A 22,855-nucleotide genomic window follows, 5' to 3' on the forward strand; every position below is an offset into this window, starting at 1 on the left:
CTGAAATGCAAATATAGGTTTCATTGTGTTTGGCTTACAGTGCTTTATCTACATATGAGCCTTGGCAGACATATAAACATACATCCCTTTGTCTGGCAAAATCAGTTCTTCACCTCTGGTGGGAAATCATATCTTGAAAGAAACTATAAGGACACATTTTCAGTATATAGATAGAACTTTTAAATATAATCAATACGTACATTTCACAATTATATTAATGACCAGCATGATCCTGGCTTTCATTTAAGATCTCACATGACAGTCTTTATAGATAAATACTATGACAGCAGTGTGTTGGGTGTAGTGAGTTTATCAGGCTTCGTAGGAGTTGCTGCTACGCAACATTGAACCTTTACCAGTTGGCATTGAGTGGTTCTTAGGGTCAGAACTTCAAATGGGAAAACCCAGGTCTCTTTGTATAGTTAACAAAGGCCAAAGGAATTCTTTCTTTCTTTTTTTGCTTTGTGTGGATGGAGTGGGAGGTCAGTTTCTTAACACACTGCTCTGAGGCTTACATGAACTTTCAGTATTTGTTTCAGTGACTTTGGTAATTTTAAGCACTGTCTACACTACAGCTTATGTTGGCATAATTTATGTCGCTCAGGGTGTGAATAAACCACCCTCTTGAGCGATGTAAGTTACACCGACATAAGCACCAGTTTGGACAGCACTATGTTGGCGGGAGAGCTTCTCCTGCTAACATAGCTACCGCTGCTTGCGGAGGTGGTTTCATTATGCCAACGGGAGAGCTCTCTCCTATAGGCATAGAACATTGGTGCAGCTGCAGCTCTGTATGTGTAGACATGCCCTTAGTCAAAAGGCTCATGCTAGCTTCTGTAAGTATTATATTTGCTACTCCCCAGCTGCAAGAGAGAGATCTGTATCTTCTACTGCTTCAGTCCTCCGGGTGGAATTATTTTCTTTTCAAAAATAAACCTACCTGAGGCATCCTAAGTAATGAGTCAAACCCTGCTTGTGCAATCCTTGGAGAACCCTATTTTTTTTCATGACCGTATTTGAGCGAAGTTACTTCCAAGCCTATAAGAATGGTGAGATGTTGCTTTAGGGGATGGATAAATAATCTTCGTGTGTCTGAAGCCCTCTATAATGCATTCTGCTACCTTCATAAGCATCTTTTGGCAATGGCAGAGTTGATAAGCTGCAGTTTCCGTTTTTTCAACTGTACTGCATCTATGCTTAAAAAGCTGATGGCTCGGTCAAGTTCTACAGCTTTTAGAACTATTGAGATTTAACAGGGAACGCTTTTAATTTTTCAGTGAGATTGACATATATCATTAGCTACATCATAAAATATTGATTTTTTTTTTCTTGACCTAGTGTCTAGATTAGTCCACTGGACATACGCACCACAGAAACTTTGTGTTGCAGTGTGGGCATAATATGTCAAATATTTTACAATAAAATTTAAACTTTCACTTGGAAAAAAACTCCTAGTTCTTCTGGTGGTAATTTTTTTTTCCAAATGTGAATCAGAACAGGACGGTCTTCCAGAGTCTGCAGACAGACTGAAACAGTAGCTCTGAATAGTGTGAATTGCCTCATTCATTTCAGTGGAGTGTTAATTCTGAAACTGCACGAAGAGCAATTAAATGTTTTAAATTAAGTTAATGCTGATGTCTTTACTGGAAACATCCAGCTACTGTGTGTGTTCATTATGGTTGAATATCACAGAAGTTAGATTGAAAAGACCTATGAGGTATTAATTCCATCTCACTGATAGTGTACAGATTATTCCTTATATAGCCGAAGTGTCTAGGGCTTTTCCCAGTACCGTTTTAAATGACTTAGGCAATGGGGTTTCTGTCACTTCCCTTGGGATGTTGTTCCTCAGTTAATAGATCTCATTGTTAAGAAATCTTTCCTGGTTCTTTTTCCTGTCTAAATTGTCCACAGATTAATTTTATTCCATTGCTTCTACTCAGCTTTGTAGTGAGTTAGTAGGAAAAGGGGAAAAAGAGAACAGCAACTCCTGGGGGAAGGTAAGGTGGGGCATGGAGCAAAGGGGTTGTTGCTGGGGTGGGAACTGTGGCAAGTGGTGCACAAGTGCAGTTCTATCACTTTTTTCCCCATTTGACAACCAAATAGAATGGGGCAGCTTTCTTTCTGTCTAGTTCCACTGTTGATGTAAATCTGCATCTAATCTCCCCTTAAAATTCCCTTTTCATACATAAAACACTGAAAGAGCCATAAATACCTCTAGGGGTGAGAGATGCTATGAGGCTATACTGTCTTTATTAATTCCTTTGCCATCCTAATCCAATATTTTTCCCCACAGAGGTGGGAGGTTAGAAGATAGAATTGCCTCATTCAAGACCATTACATCGGCTATCGCCTTTGTGCCTCATAAAGGAATAGAGAAATCCACTTAGAGTCCTTAGCATCATTCTGTGGAGTCGGACATATTTCCTAATTTAGTTCTGAAGTATTTGGCATTTGATGGCAGATTGTATTAAGAGTGCATCAGCGCGCATCCTAATCAGGGCAATGTGACTGAAGTAGTCCAGACGGCTGGGGTATGCTTGACAAGGACGCTTGCTTGGCATTGCTACACCAGCTGACATCACGCCGGAAATTAATTACTAATGTCTATTATGATAATTATTCCCCACACACAGACGTGAAGGGACTTTGCATTGGTTGATTACTTGAGTCACAAGTTGATGGTCTGTCTCTAGAAGAGCTTTAGATCTCAGAAACCTATTGATAGTGAATTCCAGTGCTGTTTTCTAATAGCTATATCATTCCAGTATAAAAGCTGCATACCATTTTATTTCATGGGCAGTGTGCTCTAGATTATTAGATCGTGGCAATTTTTGTGGGAGTATTTTTGGCCACTAATCGCTCAATGTTAATTTTTTCTTTAATATTGAACCTTTTGGCAGTAACAGGCCAATGCAGAATGTACTGCTTTCCAGAAATACTCTCTCTGACATATCTAGACGCTGCCAGAGTGCTCCACAGTCCATGGAATTCAGAGGTGTGAGGAATGGTTTTAAGCATAATGGGTCAAATTCTTCCCTAGTGTAACTCCATTAAAGTCAGTAGATTTAAACTGGGGTGGCTTTGGTTCTGTGCATGTGAGGGGGAGGGGCATTTTTTAAAAAGATGTTGGACCAAAATTAACTTCCTTAATTATTTGATTAGCTTTCAGTGTCTCTTCTGGTGTCAGTTTCACTAGGCCTTTGGTTACCAGGTCTTCTAGGGAGAACAAGTCCTGAAGTTCTAATGTTGTTTTTTTTTTTTAAAGGTACAAAAAATGCTTTGTTTGCCTAAAACCTCTTAGGCCTTCTTTATCCATCCTTAAAAAGCAAAGAAACACAAGCCCATTGTTTTTTCTTTACATGTCAGCTTTAAAATCGGCATACTAATAAACTGGCCAGTTTTTAATCCCCTGTTCCTGTTCCTTTTCAGTGATGGCATTGGAGCTGGCATCCTGAGGCCTGCTGGCCAGCTTTATAAAGCTGCTGTTTTAGCTTTTGCTATACATTTACTTTTGCCATTGGCTACCTAAGTGCTCCATGCAGTTTCAGTTACATAAGGTCCCTTTTTTCACTACCTGTCCATGTTGACATGTTGTTAAACAGCTGCTGTTTCACCCTGGAAGTGATTGCATTTCAGTCATGGATGAAAGGTCCTGCAAGTGAATCCACATGAGCACAGGTGTCTGCCGAAGTGGGTCCAGTTGCAAGAGCTGGGTCTTATATTGTAAAGTGTCGGGGTAACTTTTGGGATGAAAAGCACTATTAAAATATTAGTTTTCTTTTTTGTTATTTAGTATTGATTCCTATGTATCATAGAATCCTAGAATCTCAGGGTTGGAAGGGACCTCAGGAGGTCATCTAGTCCAACCCGCTGCTCAAAGCTGGACCAATCCCCAATTAAATCATCCCAGCCAGGTCTTTATCAAGCCTGACCTTAAAAACTTCTAAGGAAGGAGATTCCACCATCTCCCTAGGTAATGCATTCCAGTGTTTCACCACCCTCCTAGTGAAAAAGTTTTTCCTAATATCCAACCTAAACCTCCCCCACTGCAACTTGCGACCATTACTCCTCGTTCTGTCATCAGCTACCACTGAGAACAGTCTAGATCCATCCTCTTTGGAACCCCCTTTCAGGTAGTTGAAAGCAGCTATCAAATCCCCCCTCATTCTTCTCTTCCGCAGACTAAACAATCCCAGTTCCCTCAGCCTCTCCTCATAAGTCATGTGTAACATCCTAGTACTGCTAAGATGAATGACTTAAGTCAGGAATACCTCAGTGTGTAAACATTCGCAATATAGTAGTTAACCAGTATCTTGCCCAAGAATAATTGAATCTGCCTCCATGATTTTCCATTGCAAACTTGTGAGTTGTTTACTAAATTGAAAGAGCCATTCATTTTTGCAACTTTTTATAAAAATTATGCAAAATATATGTTTCCTAATGAAAACGACAAGCCGCTTTTTATATGCCGGCATTGAGACTTGGCACAATGCTTAGACAAGTATCTCAGGTTTTGAAAATGTTGCCCTTAGGATGCATCATGAATATTTAAGGAGATTATCTGGAAAGCCAGGGAAATAATTCATTCCATTTTGAGGACCAACTTGCCTTCATATTACCCATCCTAATTTAACCGGGCAGGAGGGGGGATAAAATAGTGTTTTTTTTTCTATAGGGTAGATGGTTTAGTGGGCAAACCATATCCTTTCACCCCTGGCTCCTTTGTACATCAGTCTTCAGCCACAAGTTAAATGAGTTTTGCTGACCTCATTCCAGTCTCGAGCAGACATCTGTCCACATCACAGAACCATCAAGTTTGGCACAATGCTGGATGATTGGCAGTCCCTGCTCAGGAAGGGTCCAGTACTGGAACAGCAGGGGTTGCAGGTGCATTGGCAGAGTTGTGTTGCTGAAGCTCGTACACTGCCTGCCTGCACCATGTCTGGCTCTGCTTCATGCTACCAGCTTTGATTCTATTCAAATAAAAACTTAGAAGGAAAAATAAACCTACATTTAATTGTTTATAGCTTCATAGGTAATTTATATGGCAGGCCATAAGTATTTGGAGGATTCTGTAAACAGCACTGTGCAAGAGACCTGACTCTTGCACTGCTGGGAACGCTGCAGACCTTTTAGATGAATCCGAACAATGCTTTCATGGATTCTCTGAGCTGGCCCTTTGAGCACTACTTATGGCTGGGGAGCACAGCTAAGTGCACCTGAGATAAAAGTTTCTGTTCGCCAGCGTGAAGTCACCTTTGGGATGGCAGGAAAGTCAATTTTCCACATGCTCACAGACATGGTTGTGTTACCACTTCTGCACAATGACTTATATCTGGCAAAGACTTGCAAAATAGTCTCTCTGGCTGATTGTCAAAAATTACATCATATTGGAGTAAACTGCTTTTAAATCAAACATCCATTATTCATGTATATTAACCACTTCTTTTTTTTTAAACTGGCTGTTTTGTGTATGATTTACTCTTTTTATCTCTGGCTCTCTTTCTGATCCCCCCCCTCCCCCCATCTGCTCTTCTTAAATCTTAGCTCATCTTTAAATTTATGGAGCCAGTACACTTGTCTCTGTGTACGAGTATCAATATGCTGACCTTGCATTTGTTAATAGTCAAATTTCCTATGTTGCTATACTGTGTGTTGTGTTTACAGTGGCCACTGTAACAGTTTGGTACATTTACACCAGCAAACTGTCCCCCTAGGGCCTGTAAACTTTTTATACTTTTTCCCACATGCTTCTTAGAAATAAAATTCAGAACTTGCAGTAGCGACCACCAGGGGCTAAGCTTAACTTGATGAATCAAGCATGTGTGATATAGCTGTGTCCACTGTTGTAGATGGCATGTAGGTTGAATGTCTCTTGACCCATGGATTTAAGAAAAAAAAAATCCTCGTAAGTTCTGTTCTTTTCTTAAAGGAAGCTATGGCTGACTGGCAATTCCATGAACCTCCTTATTGCTTAGAGAATATTGGTGTATGCAGGCAATGTGTGTAGTGTAATCCAGTGGATAAGCCACAGAATTGAGGATAAAATTATGTACATTCTATTCCCAACTCTGGTACTGAGTCCTTTTGTGACTTTGGGCAAGTCGTGTAATTTTTCTCTGTTCCTCATTTTCCCACTCTGTAAAATAGGGTAATGTCACGTGTCTTGTGTAAAGCACTTTGAGACCTTAGCACAGCTCTGTAAGTGCTAAGGATCATTATTCTTAGATATGTCCATTCAAATGAAAGGAAAGTTAAGATGTTCCAGGAACGTGTGCCCAGTATGTTGTTCCGTAGTGAAGAGACCAATGATTTCAGTACATTGTTGACCATTATTACACCTTTTCCTTATTATTATTTATTGATGGTTACATAGTGCCTCTTATATGTATAAAGATCCTTTCACCCACTGCTGAAAGGAAGCCACTTCTTGGGGGTGTTACTGGCAACAAAATACGGTAGCTTAGGGCAAGAAGAAAAAACATAACTCCCTACAGAGCAAATCCAGCTATTTCACAATGCAATTGCCTGAGTTGGCTGTTAGCCAGGACACTGGGGTGAATACCCCTGCTCTTGTGAAAAGTACTGCAGGCTCTTTGATAAGTGCTTGGGGACTCTGTTTTATGTCCCATCCAAAAAATGTCATCTCCAGCAGCATAGTATCCCTAGCCCCATGCTGGGATGTTGGATGTGCATGGAAGAGTTCCATCAACACCATTTTCTTCAGCACCTGGGTTGGGTTTTGTTTTTTTTTGGTTTGGTTTGTGTTTTTTTGGAAGTGTCTCATCCAAAGTATTTATGCCATGCTGGACCTTACTAAGCTATAAGATCTAACAAAGCTCACAGCAGAAGTTGATCTGGCTACAGAAGCTGTAAATTTTTTGTCTGTTAATTTGGTATTCTCTCTGTTAGGTTCTTGGACTGCATTTTTTTTAAATTTCCACACACCTGCTGATTTAAAGTTTCCTAACTACAGTAAGTTTTCCATTCTCTTTCTCCCACCCTCCTTCATTCCTTCTAATAAGTCTGTGAGCCTGTTTCTCAGCACATCTCTCTGAGAACAGTTGCCACAGACTGAGACTCGCCCAGCTCATGCAACAAAGAGGGAAATTAGTCTAATGCACCGCTTTAACAAAAGGGAGAGTAGGAGCATGAATAATTAATATCACTAGTCTGTGGCAGTCAGATAAAATGAAGTCCCATTTGCTCAGCCTTATTAAAAGAGAGAGAGCGCGCGGGGGAGAGATGGTAAAGGTCGTTAAGGGACTTGTAACATGGAAAGAATCGCCTCTGAGATGGATAATGTGTTTTCTAATCTCTGTGGTCTTTAACTAAACGTAATGGTAAAGGTACTCTTTGGATATTTCTGCCTTGCTGAATTATTAAACATTCTGGAAGATCACTTGACTCTCATCCAGTAACTTAACTTTTGCATTTGAAAACTGTTAGTAGGTAAAGATTTTGATTTTTGTGTTTTTTTTTTTTTTAGGTCATTATATATATATATATATGTTATATACATTGTCTGTGTGTTCCAGTTTTATATATATATATATATATACACACACACACACACACAGATCTGTCTATCTATCTGCTTTGACATCATGCCATTCACCCATTTTGCCCCAAGAGGGCTGTTGGAAGAAGGGGGTACCTCAGTAGGGTATTATCTTCGGGTACCCCATTTCACACCCAGACGCTCTAGGTTCACTTATCTTTACCAGATTTGCACCCATTAGGTCACTAGCCTTGTGCGTCCATTATAGTATTATAAGTGTCTTTAAAAGGCTAATCCGTTTGCAGTGTGCATTATAAGATTATAAACCTCCTAGAGACTTTATGCTTTGTTTGCCCTTTAACATGGAGACCCTTATTTTGACTCCCAAGTGACCAGATATTTTCATTCTTTATCCTTGGCCTTTATAAAGAAAATCCTAGTTACTTTAGGGTATTACAGCAGAGCTCACCAGAAGTGTTACAGCAGCTTCAAAATTGTGTTGTCATCTCATTTATAACCTCCTTCTTTTTAAGAATTTTTGATTCTGGTATAAAATTGTATTCTGGTTTGAAGCTTGGTAGACAGAGAAACAGTAAAAGCAAAAGGGATGGGTTTAAAAAAATGTAAATCTTACGTTGCGCAAGGAAAAGGTGAAAATATGTGCTAATAACACTGAAGAGCACCTTTTTGCAGACGAGCCAGTAGGGCAGAAAAACATATATATGTAACATAAACAAATCCCTAAAAAAAGAGGGGAGCTAGAGAGTGGAAAGAGATGTAGACGTTACCTGTCATTAATGTCAATAGATATGGAAAGTCTGGTGGATCAGAAAGTTTTTTTTTTTACAGTTTTGTTTGGTTACAAAAAGGTTAAAGCGTTTGGCAATCTGTAAACAACCCGAGTGTAAATAAGTGAATATGTTAATTTAAAAATGCCTTTTGCCCACTTACTCCAGAACTGGAAAAAAATTTTGATTTGAAAATGAAACTTGGCAAGCAATTAGGACAATAATTGTGTTCAGTGTTTGCTAAGAAAAGTCCAAGGTATTTAAATGCCTGCACATTAACAGGTTTTTGTAGAGGGCATTCCTGTTCATAATGATACATATCTGAAAACTATGTTCCAGTTTTATGTTGACAGGGTAGATTGGAGCTAAGATCTATTAGGTGAATTAATAGTCTATAGACACTCAAAGTAGCAGCTGCAGGGAGTTTCTCAAGAGCAACAAGAGGCGCTGCCTTATCTCCAGGGGTTAAGTGTGCAACCAGAAAGGGATGGTCTAGATTCTCTGGAACTACAGGAATCTTGACAGGGTCAACTCAGTCACTAATCTTTCTCAAGGTAGATAAACTGAATTCAGTGGAGATTATTGCCTTTCAAATGAGACCTTCAAAACAGAAGTCTGGTCTGCCAACATGGTCATTAGTTTCTTCTGCAATTTTAATACAAAAAGTGGTTTGCCATTGTGTCTTGGCCAAAATGTCCTCTTCTCCGCTGTTGTGTGCAGTGTGCTGATTGGTTGCTGTGCTTCACTTCAGAAAGGGATGTGTTTCAGTGGTGATATATGTGAAGTTTGCATTGTTGTTGTAGCCGTGTTGGTCCCAGGGTTTGAGAGACAAGGTGCGTGATATTATCTCACCCCCATGTCTCTCTATTATCTATGAAACGGTTTGTTTATAACTCCCTTTTCACAGGTTCAGATTTTCAAATTAATTCATCTTTTTTGGGATGATATTTTCCATGCTAGGTTTTTGTCTAAGAGTGAATTACTTTAAAAAGTTTGAGTAAAATTTCTTCAGGTGCATTTGAGTTCTGTGAGGATGGAAAAAATACACACTAAATATGGCTTAATTCTGAGACATGGCACGTCAGTAATATGTTGATGGAAGCTAACAGGAACTTAGATAGCCGTCACTAAGGAGATCGTCCAGGACCAAGATGGGGGGGGAGGGGGGGGAGGAGAAGAACTGGTTGGGTAATGATAAACATTACAAACTATTGAAGAAAAATCACTTCTGGATCCTTACTGGGTTGCTGCTAATATTTTTAGTAGAGCATGATGAAACCCTGTCCTTTTTACGACATCATCATAATGCATGTTCTTTGTGCCTGGCCTGAGGGGAAAAGAGTTTGGTCAAGGATATTGGCTGCTGCTAGGACAATTTGCGTGAGGGAAATCTGTAAAAGTTGCAGTGATACATGCAGCAAAGTTTACCCTACAAACACTATTGTCTTCTCCTCAGGGGCAGGAGAAATGTAGAAAAACTGCAGTCTTTCTGCAATTTTTGCTGCATTCCTCACATTTTTCTAAACTTTAATTATTTAAAAAAACCATTCTGTTGCCAAGAGACAGCCATCACAAAAGATGTGCTACTCCTGTACTTCAACCTTGCAGAAAACTATCTTGAGGCAAAATTAGGAGCTCTTCTTGGTTGGGTGTGAACTTGACAGTCTAGTGAAAGCTGTCCAAATGTGTATCTGCATTAAGCACAGGTACCTTTTCCTACCTTCCTTTTTTAAAGCTGTTAATACAACATCAAGTTTGCTCAGTTAAAATTTGAAAGTCAGACAATGCAGGTATTAAGGGTCCTCCAGCAGAGCTAACTTGGCTATGTTGCACATATTGTATATTTCATGAGTGTTATAAGGCATGATGTAACATTTATTAAGCAACACAGGCTACAACAAGAAAAAATGGTTGAAAATACTACACCTGTACCACATGGTCATGTTAACATTGCTATAGAAACCTTTATTTTTCCTTTTGCTTGACATTATGCAACCTCAATATTAGATTGACATAGATTTTTGCATTTAAAGAGGGACAAACTTGAAATGTAGTTAACTTCAGAAAATGACTTAAATGCATGTTTAGGCTCTACACCTGTTGCTGAGCCTCCTTGCCAATTTTTATAATTTGACAATCAAATTTTCCTATTTTTGAACATACTTTCTGTCTCCTGTTGCTATGTGAAAGTCCTGCATAAACAGCTGAAGCTGACAGGGCAGGAGAAACAGTCAAGTTGATTATAAACATAGTGCTTTCAAATGCAGAAAGTACACAAACAGGAAAAAAATACATTTTTTTTCTAATCTTTGTAACCGTGATCTTGTGAAATTACTTGTAATAATAGGTTAAAAAATAATAGGTTAAAAAAAATCAGACAGAATTGTGATTTAAGCTGAATGATCCTTTAATCTGTCTAGTTGACCATCTATGCAAGGGTCTTCTGCAGTGCTCATTGCTGTCGGATCTAAGCAAATTATGTTCCTTTATTTTTCTGCTTTACCATAGTTTGTAGAATCTTTCTCTTGCTGTTCTTCCTTTGATGCCCTTTGAAAAGCAGATTTGCTTAGCTTCCAGTACTATTTCAAATACAATCCAAAGTCTGTTCATGAGGAGATTTGCTTTTCAATATGGACTTCAATATGACCTGAGCAAACACAGTGTAGCTTCCTTTGAACTCCCAAAGTTTGTACCTACCCCACCATGGTTGCCCAGATCTAGTGTTCAGGCTACATATCCCTAATTCATGACAGTCTGTTACAGTGCCAGACTGGTTGCTTGCCACCCCTGTATGCATTTTATTGCTGCTGTCCTCAATAATTGAAGTTTCTGTGTCCTGATGTACACACTAGAAGGTTGAGAAGTAGGCCTGTAAACCATCTCTTTAATAAAATCTGAGTGGTAATGACCATGCTCTGGTTTATGCTGCAGCAAAATGCCCTCAACATGGCCCTGTTATGTTTCACCTTGTGCGTTTTTTGTTTTTTTTTCCCCTCCTTCTGCCAGATACTTCTCTACAACCTGGAAACAGGTCAGTGTCTAACAAAGCTAGGCAGCTCGTTGGGTGACTTCACGTGTGTCAATCTCCAGAATAGTCCTCCGTGGATGCTTGTTACGGGCAATAAAGACAGGAGGTATGTACAAGCAAGAGCAACACCTTATCTAGAGCTAGAGTTCACTTTCCATCCCTTGTTCCCTGCTGGCCAATAACTGGATCTGCGAGAGCTAGGTTCTCCCCCATATACTGTAAGTACAGCCTGCATGAACTTCAGGAACAAAGTATTAGGTAATAGTTGGATGTGGCTCCCATTTTGCTTTGTTTCTGAAAGCATCATGGGAAGACTTTCTTTTTAAGCCATTTGGTGGACGCAGTTGGTGTACAGCCCAGCAAGACCACTTGGAATATCTTCCATTCCCTCTCTTCTCCCCCAATCACCCACAAAATTAGTTTGGCATTTAAAAGCTCACTTTCTGATATTAAAAAAATAACCTAAGGGATGAATCATGTAGGACGAGATGGGTCCGCCTGCCAAATGATGTCAAGAGTGTATTTCGGAACACTGCAGAGTCCCTCAGGTGACAGAAAAGAGACTTTCATGTGAACTGATTCCAGCTTCTATTTAGCTGATTAACAGCCTTCTCTTTAACTCCTTGGCTTGGTGAGTCGGATTTTCCCTGCATGATATCTGGTGCCAGAAACGGACGCACTGGGAACAGTCAGTGTGAAAGGATTAAAGTGCTTAAAAAGACCCTTTGAGTCCAATTTTTAGGTTTTCTTTTTTGGCTGGTTATCTGCAGGGTCACTTCACTGCACCAAAGAGATGTGCCATGGCGAGAGGCCAGTGTATAATGGCTCCCCACTCCTTCCCTCCTCCCCTCAGTGCTGGGCATGGGGCTGCAGGTGGTGGTCTGGTTTGGTGGTGGGTATCAGATTGTGAGGCGGATACTTTCCATTGCCAAATCCCAGACCTCTGTCCTGCCAGTGCAGCAGCTTGCAAAAATGATTATTTTGTCAAACAATTTTTTTTCTTTTCAGCAAAGAGGCAATGTAAGCAAACTGCCTACTTTGTCAGCAAAGAAAATAGAAGCGGCAGCTTAAGTTTGATGCATGTGACTGAATTCTTGGGGATTTTTTCTTAAATTAGCAGATACGAATTTCTTCTGTGTGTGCTAGGGTCCTGTGATTCGCAACAAATCTGCTTGTAGTTTTATTCTCTTTTGTGTAATGTTGTGTCAGTAGAGCAGGGGGAGACAGAAGAGCATGGGCAAATTTGATGGGCCACATATCCATGTCAGGAATTGAAAGTAACTCCTCTTATATGGGAATAAATGATGAAGCCCTCTCCTCTCAGAATATGAATATGAAAAACTTTTTTATTCTGAATTTTACAGCCCAGGTATCTGGAGGAGGAGGCCTGGCTAGAGCTAAACTAACAGGAAAGCAGAAATCTAGTGGTTCAGCAGTTAAATAGGGCCTCTGAAAAGAGACTCTCCGCCACCCAAAACAAAGTCAAATTACTCATGAAGGTTTGTTTGAAGGGCATTAGCAGCAGTGTAATGTTTTCTCAGCTGGACCCCCATCTGTATCAAGTGGACCTAGTATCCCCGGATTCCTATTGTAAAACAAGTATTCCCAATGAGGGATTCACAATATGAATGTTAAGTAATAATGGCCAATGGGGGAGCCTACTGCTGGAGTTAAAATGGACATCCTCAGGATTTCTGGGCCCAAAATTTGACCTCATTGTTATGCGATAGGGAAAGTCCTGTATTCAGCATCTGTTAAGAAACCAAAACCCCCTAACTCCCTTCCGTTGAGGAAAGGAGTGATTCTTTTGGGAGCAACCATAGAATTCAGTCTCGGTGCACTTCATAGCAAATAAAAATAATCAAACACCATCAGAAGAATGAGGAGTGCACACTGTGACACACTCCACAGCAGCTACCTTGCTTTCCTTGAAGGTACCTAAGATGGTGGATAGCATCGGAAAACTAAATATCAGGGGAAGCTGACACCTGCTAGTGCTGGAAAGCCACCTGAGGAGATATTGGTTTACATCTACCCCTAAACCTGGCTAGGCTTAGTTCTGGAGCAATCAAATATCAGAGACAAAGGCTTGCTCCTGACTCATTTGGACTAGTATAGAATTGAGGCATTCCCACTGAGCATAGCTGTCATGGCAAAGCATGGAGGGAAATGGCAGCCTCTGCAATAGCCGAGGCTCCTATTATTTAGAGCCTCATCTCAGGTTTGTAAAATGCCTTTTCTTTTTAAAATAAACATAAACAACTCAAGTGTTCTTTTTAATTTTCTGAGGGTATGCAGGATGGAAATGTGCCTGAAAGCTGGACCCTGGCTGATGTATCAACTGGGATGCAGTCAGTTTCATTTCCAGCTGTGCTTACTAATAGAAGAAACCTTAATTACCATACAGGGCACTTGCAGCCAAAGACGGGAAGAGTGCTGTGAATGACAGAGTTTCAGAAATATTAGACCCTTACCCAACGTTCTAATGCACACCAGACCCTCCCAGTCCCTGTTGAAGTGGGAGAAAGCTGGGAGCTGTTTTCACTCTGTCTGTAAGTGTTCGGATGTGTTGTGGCACAGGGGTTGTTACAGAACCATCCTCGGCGTCCTCCCGTCTCTGTTCCAGCCTGTTTTCTTGCCTGTCAGATGGATGCTACCCTGCTGGAGTCTTTGGACGGTTCTGTCTTCTTTTGTTTCAGTTGTTGGAATAGAGTTATTTGCAAGCTCCTATGGTGTGGTTTTCATTAGAACAGGGAAAGGGGTGGGGGGGCGCTTCTTGGAACAGCACAAGGATCAAACCATGAATATTGAACATGATACAATTTGGACTTCAGTCTGCTTGATTGTTCCATTCCTGACATTTATCGTATTCAGAGGGTCATCCTGCAGCTTCTTTTCAACTCTGGAATCAATGATTTTCCTTTATTTTCATTTCCCTTCACTATATTTTTTTTGTTTCCTGAAGCTCTACATTTTATTTTTTAATCTTGAAATACTAAGTTTTAAAAAACGTACACCCCTTTTTCCACTGTATGCTGGATTAGCAGGCAGTGATATAGGTTTGTATTCAGCTGAGCTCTGAGACAGATTTGAATTGGTTTCAGGGTAGCAGCCGTGTTAGTCTGTATCCACAAAAAGAAAAGGAGTACTTGTGGCACCTTAGAGACTAACAAATTTATTTGAGCATAAGCTTTCGTGAGCTACAGCTCACTTCATCGGATGCATGTGATTCATGGACATGTGTCCGATGAAGTGAGCTGTAGTTCACGAAAGCTTATGCTCAAATAAATTTATTTGAATTGGTGTAAGTACCCTTACCCGACACAGACACCCATTCTTACTGTCTCCTTAAATAAGGAAAGAAGTGGCTGATAAACTCAGTTCTTTATCTCAAAATGAGACTTGATAGAGATTTCTCCCTCTCTAACTAGCACTTTTCCCTTGGATGGGTTTGAAGCTTTTCTTTCTCCTGCTCACTTGGATGTTCCAGTCATTAGGTTGGATATTAGGAAAAACTTTTTCACTAGGAGGGTGGTGAAACACTGGAATGCGTTACCTAGGGAGGTGGTAGAATCTCCTTCCTTAGAAGTTTTTAAGGTCAGGCTTGACAAAGCCCTGGCTGGGATGATTTAATTGGGGATTGGTCCTGCTTTGAGCAGGGGGTTGGACTAGATGACCTCCTGAGGTCCCTTCCAACCCTGATATTCTATGATTCTATGGTTCTATGATTCTGTATCTAGGTCCTGATTCAGGAGAGCATCCTTATTCAAGAATGCACCTAAGCATTGCTTAAATTTCCTGAATTGGGGCCCTAGTATTGTAATAGAATTTTCCTCCCAGTCATACATGATGGTATCCAAACAAAAATCAATAGATGATTGTAAAACAGAAGAAAAGGAGCTCTATTTGAAGACCACAGGGATTTTAATGATCCCTTATTAACAAGAAGCTTTAGCAAACAAATTGACTTGTAAAAAATATTATATGCAGTGTTCTTGTAGCCATGTTGGTCCCAGGATATTAGAGAGACAAGGTGGATGAGATAAAGTAAAAGATCCAAAAAAAGAGATTACCTCACCCACTTTGTCTCTTGTAAAAAAAATATTGAATTTAATGGGCCTGATTCTTACCTCATTTATACCATTATAAAATAGGAGGAACTCCATGGAAATGAGACTATTTACATCTGTGTAAAATTGGTGTAAGATCAGAATTGGCCCCAGGCAAAAGTAAAAGTGTGGGGGGGAGAAAAAGCATAGTATAGATACTACCTGTCGGACATTCTCCAGCATTTAAAGCTCTTGTAGTAATAGTGTGGGACAGGATACTGAAATTGCAAAGAAGGCAAAACCTGGAGTGAAATACTGTATGCAAACCGTTTTTGCTAATGCTGATGGGAATGGAAACTTTATGGAACGATGGCCACGGATATGCCTTAGATAATCAAAATACTCTGTGTTTTCTAATGGATCCAGCAGTTGCAATCTCAGGTGTTCATCAAAAGTTCTGCTGCTCTGAATGTTGTTTGATCTCTGATGTGCTAAATTTGAGGGGATGGCTTATTTGGGTGCTCAGTACTTCCTGAAAATCAGGACTTTTTAAGGTGTCTTAAATTGGGCAACCAACATCACTAGTCATTTTTTAAAATCTAGGCCAAAGATACATAAGAAGGCAGCTGTTCGGATGCTTGTGGATGGCTTTGTTTCAGTGTTGCGTGTTAATCTAAGATTCCCTTGATTTTTCTCTTGGATGGTGTAACATTTGGTTCCTTGTCCTTTAGCTGCATCTTTGGTATTGTCCTGGGGTTTTTATGGACAATGCTTAGATACAAAGGAGACAGGTGTCATAGCAATACCCCAAATAGATTGTCATTTATGACTCACTGCATTGCTAGCAGTTCCTGAGGCAAACAGATTATCTTCTGGACCAAAATTCTCCTTATGTTTCATTGTAATATTCACTTTACATAGTACGTGCAAAGAAACCAAGTTCCTAAAAGCTGGAAAGAGCCCTGATGAAAAATCTTTCAGCTGACAGTGGATATTGCACTGGGAAAATCCAGTGGTGCAAAAAGACCTACAGAAAATCTGCTGCTGATTCCATCAGTCATGTGTATGGCTATGTGCTGGTACAGTGACACTGAACTGAAGTAATTTTAAACACTACGTAGAAAAGAATTTCATGTTTGATGCTCTCTTTGCCATGAAAGGGGTATTTGAAATACCAGAGGAATTGCGAGGCAAGGATTAGCAATTTTTGTAGTCCAAGTTGGGAATGCATTGACTAGTGTTTAGTATTATATTAATTACTAATCCTTATAGGACAAATCTCCATTCTCAACAGTAGTATGTAATTTGTATTCTAGTAATTGAAAAGTAAGGCACATGTCTAACATGTTACATAGTTTTCAAATGAAGAAACCCTAACAGTTCCAATGGAATCACACCTTGGGGTAGATGCCAAAAGTCCTTTTGGAAAACAGATATAGTATTGGGCCTGGTCTGCTCTTAAAACTTAGGTTAATATATCTGTGGTACTCAGGGGTGTAAAAAATCTACATCCCTGAGCGACCCAGCTATGCCGACCTAACCCTAGGTGCAGATGCAGCTAGAATGGTGGAAGAATGCTTCTGTTGACCTAATTACTGTTGCTCAGGGAGTTCCTATCATGATGCAAAAATTCCTTCTGTTGCCATAGTCTGCATCTGCACTATGGGGTTACCATGGCATAGCTATGGTATATAGTGCCCATAGTGTAGACATGGCCTTAGATAGCCAATAGAGCGATTGGTGGTTTTTAGCTGCTGATTTTATTGCACTTCTGCCTTTGCCAGTGAATTGCAGGCTCTTTAAAAGTATTCTGGTATGTTATAAGTGTAATGCAACTGTAATCAGTGTGCTAACATAATCCAAACAGTGTTTGCATTCTCAGGAGCTGCAGACCGGAGTGTAACAGCTGCCCCTCTCTGTTCTTGATTTCCATTTGTTCAGGGTCAGGGTATACGACCTCCGCAGAAGCAAATCTTTGTGCTCCCTCTATGCCCACCATTTGGGAGTATCTGCCGTGCAGATGGATGACTGGAAAATTGTCAGTGGAGGAGAGGAGGGTCTGGTCTGCGTGTGGGATCAGCGAATGGGCATCAAGCTATGGGAAATGCACGCCAGGTAACTTCATCTGCTCGAGGGGCTTTACTGCCATGACATTTCCAGATCCAGTGGACAGGCTGAGCTGGCATGTTTTCACTTTGGTCCTGAACATCCTATGCCTAAAGTTTCTGAGGACAGCACGATAGTTCTGTTAGTTTTCAGTCTCTATTGGAATCTGTGGTCTGCTCAGTTGGACTCTTAGATTAAAGAGGATTCCAAATGGTTAATTGTGTGTGTGTGTGTCTGTGTGTGTGTGCGTGTGTGTTCTCCACAATTTTCATGCAGGTTGTTGCTCATTTAATTTAAAGGAGCACTGATAAAACACAAACTTTTACTAGATCGAGGTCCTTTGAATAGGTTACTTCTAACACATCATTACTGCAATGAAGGTAATTTTTATGAATCTAATTTATTTTTCATGGTTTATTTTTTGCATTTCTCTCAGATTGGACAATAAATTGTAAATTTCACGTGCTTCTCCTCCATAAAACCAGTGTTGCTGTGTATTGGCTTGAAACCACTCTAAAAGAGAAATGTTTTTGTTAGGGTTCGTCCTGGGGAAATTTCTTATACTGGTGTGTGGTGTTGACTTCTGGGAAAATTTCTTTTGTCTTGGCTTTTGTCAAATCTCGCTTTACAAACCCTGAATTTCGGGCAGTTTTGGTTTACCAGTCTTTTGTCTGTTTTACTCTTCTGTTAACTGTTTGTACATCACCTCCTATGCCTTTGAGCGGTCAAAAGGGAAGGCTTGGTTTTAAAAAAGATTTATTAGACCAAAGAGATTGTTCCACTTTCAGGTGTGCACACGCTCCCTCCACCATATTCACATCCCTTTAAAAAGCAAAAATCAGAGGGCCAAAAATGATGCATCTGCACCAGCAGACTGACATACCCATAATTGTTTATGCTGACAGTACACAATGTTTTAATATGTTGGAAATGAAGACAGACCCCTTAGTTGCATGCACCAAATCTTGACGACTTCCTTAGGCAGTTCTTATTCAGACAAAATTCCCATTTGATTAAAATTCTGCCCAAGCAAAGACCTCAGGATTTAGCCTTTTGTAAGTCTGAGAGTGATACCCTGCTATTATAAAATGAACAGATATATCCTAAATGTAATGACCCTTTCCCAAGGCTGAGGTGGATGAGACAAGGTATTTACTGTCTGGAGAGTTCAAGTCAGGCCATTGATGAAAACCAGGTGGTCCCCTTCTCTTTTGACCCCATGAGTTGTTAAGTTCTTTGTGATGCAGCTGATGCATTAGGGACATTATTGCATTGATTATCTTCCAATGCAACACTTAATGAGTATGTCGGGGAAGAGGGCGATTTTTATCTGATGGGCCTTTGGGGTGGAGGAGGAAACACAGCATATGACTGAAGTCATTAGATTTAGTAATTATAAAATTATTAACCTGTGGATGAGCCAGAAAGGATAATCTAAATGAATAGTGCCAGGAGGCCCTTACTGAAAGGAAAGGCATTATTGGGAGTCTGTGTCCATAACCCACAGTCACAGAGGGGGAAGCAGGAGGAAAAAACAAGCAGGGGAAATGATTTGTTGGTTTGGGAGATGACAGGAGACATAACAGGGCCAATGAGATAAGCTATTTTGTCATCCTCTGGGATTGTCTCAAACTGAAAGAGTCCTGCCTTGATACGAGGATTCTGAGGTTGATATTTAAACTGTTCACAAGTGAAGGGAACGACGGAAGGACCACTCAGCTTTGTATCACACAGTGGCTGTCTGAAGCAATCTCAGCTCGTGATTCCGATTGAGGTGTCACAAGGTGGTGGCTGTGAATACAGTTAGCTTTCTTGTCTCCGTGTGTGGATGAGTGCATTCACAGAGCAAATATGCTGCCTCGCAGCATTGCCTGCGATATGCTCTCGATTCGATCTGTGTTCTAGCAGTACGCCACTAGATGGCGCTAAAAGCTTCATTTTCATGCTTTCAACAGCTACAGTAGTACTTCAAAGTTGTGAACACCAGAGTTATGAACTGACCAGTCAACCACACGCCTCCTCTGGAACCGAAAGTACACAATCGTGCAGCAGCAAAGACCAAAAAAAAAAAAAAAAAAGCAGAAAGTACAGTATTGTGTTAAACATAAACTAATAAAGAAAAGGAAAGCAGCATTTTTCTTCTGCATAGTAAAGTTTCAAAGCTGTATTAAGTCAATGTTCAGTTATAAACTTTTGAAAGAACAACCATGATGTTTTGTTCCAAGTTACGAACACTTCAGAGTTATGAACAGCCTCCATTCCCGAGGTGTTTGTAGCTCTGAGGCTTTACTGTACTGCCTAGAAGAAATGAAAGTCTTGTTTCTCAGCCTGTGGCTAAAGACAGGGTGCTGAGTTAGGTTTATCGTTGGCTAACTTGATATAACAATTTGTGTGTTCCTATTAGATCATTATCCGATGAAGTGAGCTGTAGCCCACGAAAGCTTATGCTCAGATAAATTTGTTAGTCTTTAAGGTGCCACAAGTACTCCTTTTTTTTTTTTTTTTTGGATCATTAGGTGTCTGATATGTGTGTAAGTGGATTCTCCCACCCAGTTCTGCTATTTATTTTCCAGACACCCAGTCCGTCATATTTGGTTCAATACTCACAGCCTCATCACAGCAAACATCCCAGATGAGAAGAACCCCCGTGGTGCCAGCATCATGGATGATGACCTGACAGCTCACCGTAGGTGAGTGAACAGGCTCTGGAGGGCAGAAGTTTCTGCATCTGAACACTCAGTGTTAAAGAGGAGTGGAGACAATATATCCGTTAAAAAACACCCCATACCAAACCAGCAACAAGATAGATGTGCAGCATTTAAAAGTAGATAAATCTTCCAAGCTGTTGGGAAACAATGTGCTCTCTGTTTGCCTCTGAACTCAAGAGTCTGTTTCCTCCTGAATAGGTGAACACACAAACTCCTGAAGCAGCATAGGGAATGCAGCTCCTTGTCTTGCTTTAAATGTTAGTGATGGCATTAGCTCCCAAATGGAAAATGCTGAAGTGTAAACCAAGGTCCTGGCATTTGCATATCAGTTCAATTTTCCCTTTCTGATTCCAAGTATCCAGCTATAATATACTGACTTTCCCTGTCCCTGAATCAGATTAGATCATTTTAGGGCAGGTAACTGTTATATCTATATATTGCTAAAGTAAGAGAATCAAATTTCATCTTCAGGGCTTACAGCGAACACTGCAGGGGTCAGGAAAGGATTTCCTTCTATCTGCAGTACTGCACAAATGTTCATGGTGTACTGAGGCCTCCTTTGCTTTCTTGAAGCAACAGGTGTTGGCTGCTTCTGGAAGCAGGATACCAGACTTGTTGCAGTTGGTAAAGATTTGACTTTGCTTGTAACACAATTAGAAATGGCATGTTGTCCTCCTTGTTTGTTTTTTGCCCAGGCATCGAGGAATCATCTATGCCTATGAATTCTCAGTGGACCAGTTGGCTCGAGAGAGTGTCCTTCCTATTTGCCGCTCTTCCTATGATGAAGTGACTGGTTACAACTACAACATTAGCCTTGCTGTCCCCTATGACAACATTTTGGTAACTTAGGAATGGTTTTTCCTTGGTTTTCCGTGGTCCAGTCCCCTACCAACCAACATGGAGCAGAAAGGAAACTGGGAATCACAAGAGGTGATTACTAAAGATTGCATTGACTTGTTCCGACACATTTAGTGGCTCATTCTGAAAACTGAAGGCATATGAAAGAGCAGATTTTGAGGCTGTCCCCAAACGTATCACTCAAACATATTGATGATCCAGAATTACCTTTGAACCTTTGCTCCGGTCAGTGGAGATTGAAAAATGAGTGGGAGACTTAAACCTGGGGAAGTGGTCCATTCCCACTGCTCACAGGAAGAGTGTTGGTGACCTCACTCTCATGGCAGATCAATGTGCCATGGTGGGGGAAAGGAGAGCCCTGAGTGGCAAAGTGAAGGAGAATTGATGCTTTCTTGACAGGATGATAAGGGCACACAGGAACTCAAGCATACACAGATGCTTGGTTGTCCTGAGAGAAAACAAGAACTGGGAAAAGGCCTGCTGCAGAGCCACAAGCTTGGGATCTCTTTCCTGCATAACAAGCTGCCAGTTCTTGTCTCCCTGTGTGTGCTGCAGGCAGGGCATGTCCCGCAATCTGCAACAGAACAAAGCACAATGCGCTCTGTAGGAGGCAGCTTGCTCTCATCCAGGCTGGAGCAGCTTGGAAGCTAAGCTGGCCATGCACCTCAGAATTATTCTTTTAAATATGTTTTAATTTTTAAAAATCTCAGAATCTGTACATTAAAGGTTCATAACTGTTTGTTATTGTAAGGACTTTCCTCCTTTATATATTTTAGGGTGGGCTAATCCCTGTGCACTGAGGTGAAAGGCTGTCATTCCCCTGGTCTCTGCTGTGCAGTGCCTTGTAACTGAACTGCAAATTCCACTGTATCTGAAGTCGTTTTGATTCCAGGTTGTCTCTAATAATGATTCTATGAACCTTCTTTTAATCACTGAGATAACATGATATTTGAGACTGATTGTGCCCATTTAGCAAAGTAGAGAGGACATAGCTGCCAAACTAGGTGATTACACAGGTTCTGTCTTGCATCCTCTCGGCATGATTAACTTATGTTGACTTCTTTGAATTGTACATGGCTGCGTCTGACCCTTGATAAGAAGAGTAGAACTATGGCCTTGTATACAGACAGAGGCTGCATTGATTTAACTAAAATTGGTTTAAAAACTGATTTGGCTAAGCTGGTGCCAAGTCCTGCACGGCCATAACTTCCATCAGTGTAAAACTGGTGGTTATTGGTTTAGCTTTCACCTGTACCTTTCTCAGTGCAAGCTAAACCAACTTAAATCAGGTTTAAAATGGATTCAATGTGTCTACATGTTTTCACTGGTTTAACAAAATGGGTTTAAAATCACTCCTTTAGTTAAATCAGCACAACTTTATGTATAGAGCAGGCTTAGCAAGTCTGTTTGTGAAATGGTTCTTTTTGGGCTGTCTCTTCACGTAAAAATTAGCCACCCTGGATACTGAAACAGTCCCAGGGGAATCTCTCCTGCCTGAGAAAAGAAATCATTTACAATTATTTGTTGTATTTGGCTTTTTATGTTTTCCATGACCCCCAATAAACTTCTGTGTGTTATTACTTGTAACAACCCTGTTACTTTTCTCTACCACGCTGCGCTAATGAAAGTGTGTAAGAAAAACTCCATCAAGCTGACCACATAATAAAATACAGTTTACATTTTCAAGAAGCCCTTGGTATTTCTGATCTCTGCAGCATAACTTAAGAATCCTTTCCACTTCAGAGAGGCCAGCTCCCTTCCTTCTGCTCTTTGGTTTACAGTGTGGGCATCTGATTTCGTTCAGGTGTGTAGCA

General features: G+C 40.5%; 1 protein-coding gene across 3 annotated transcripts in view; it reads left to right on the plus strand.

Annotated features, from left to right (window-relative positions):
* FBXW8 (F-box and WD repeat domain containing 8) overlaps positions 1-22,631 on the plus strand; it is a 62,249-nt gene extending 39,618 nt beyond the window's left edge. The window contains exons 8-12 of one of the 3 annotated variants that reach the window (XR_007352830.2): positions 11,299-11,426; positions 17,311-17,484; positions 20,049-20,165; positions 20,879-21,113; positions 21,818-22,631. Coding sequence is in view for 2 of the 3 variants with exons in the window: in XM_048821409.2 (XP_048677366.1) it covers positions 11,299-11,426; positions 17,311-17,484; positions 20,049-20,165; positions 20,879-21,032 (573 nt within the window). In the remaining variant the exon portion in view is untranslated. Of the gene's footprint in view, positions 1-11,298; positions 11,427-17,310; positions 17,485-20,048; positions 20,166-20,878 lie in introns of all 3 variants that reach the window. The other 2 variants (XM_048821409.2, XM_048821410.2) reach the window with 2 other exon arrangements.
* Positions 22,632-22,855: the final 224 nt, after the last annotated feature.

Source organism: Caretta caretta, chromosome 15 (assembly GCF_965140235.1).
Source record: "Caretta caretta isolate rCarCar2 chromosome 15, rCarCar1.hap1, whole genome shotgun sequence".
NCBI lineage: Eukaryota > Metazoa > Chordata > Testudines > Cheloniidae > Caretta > Caretta caretta.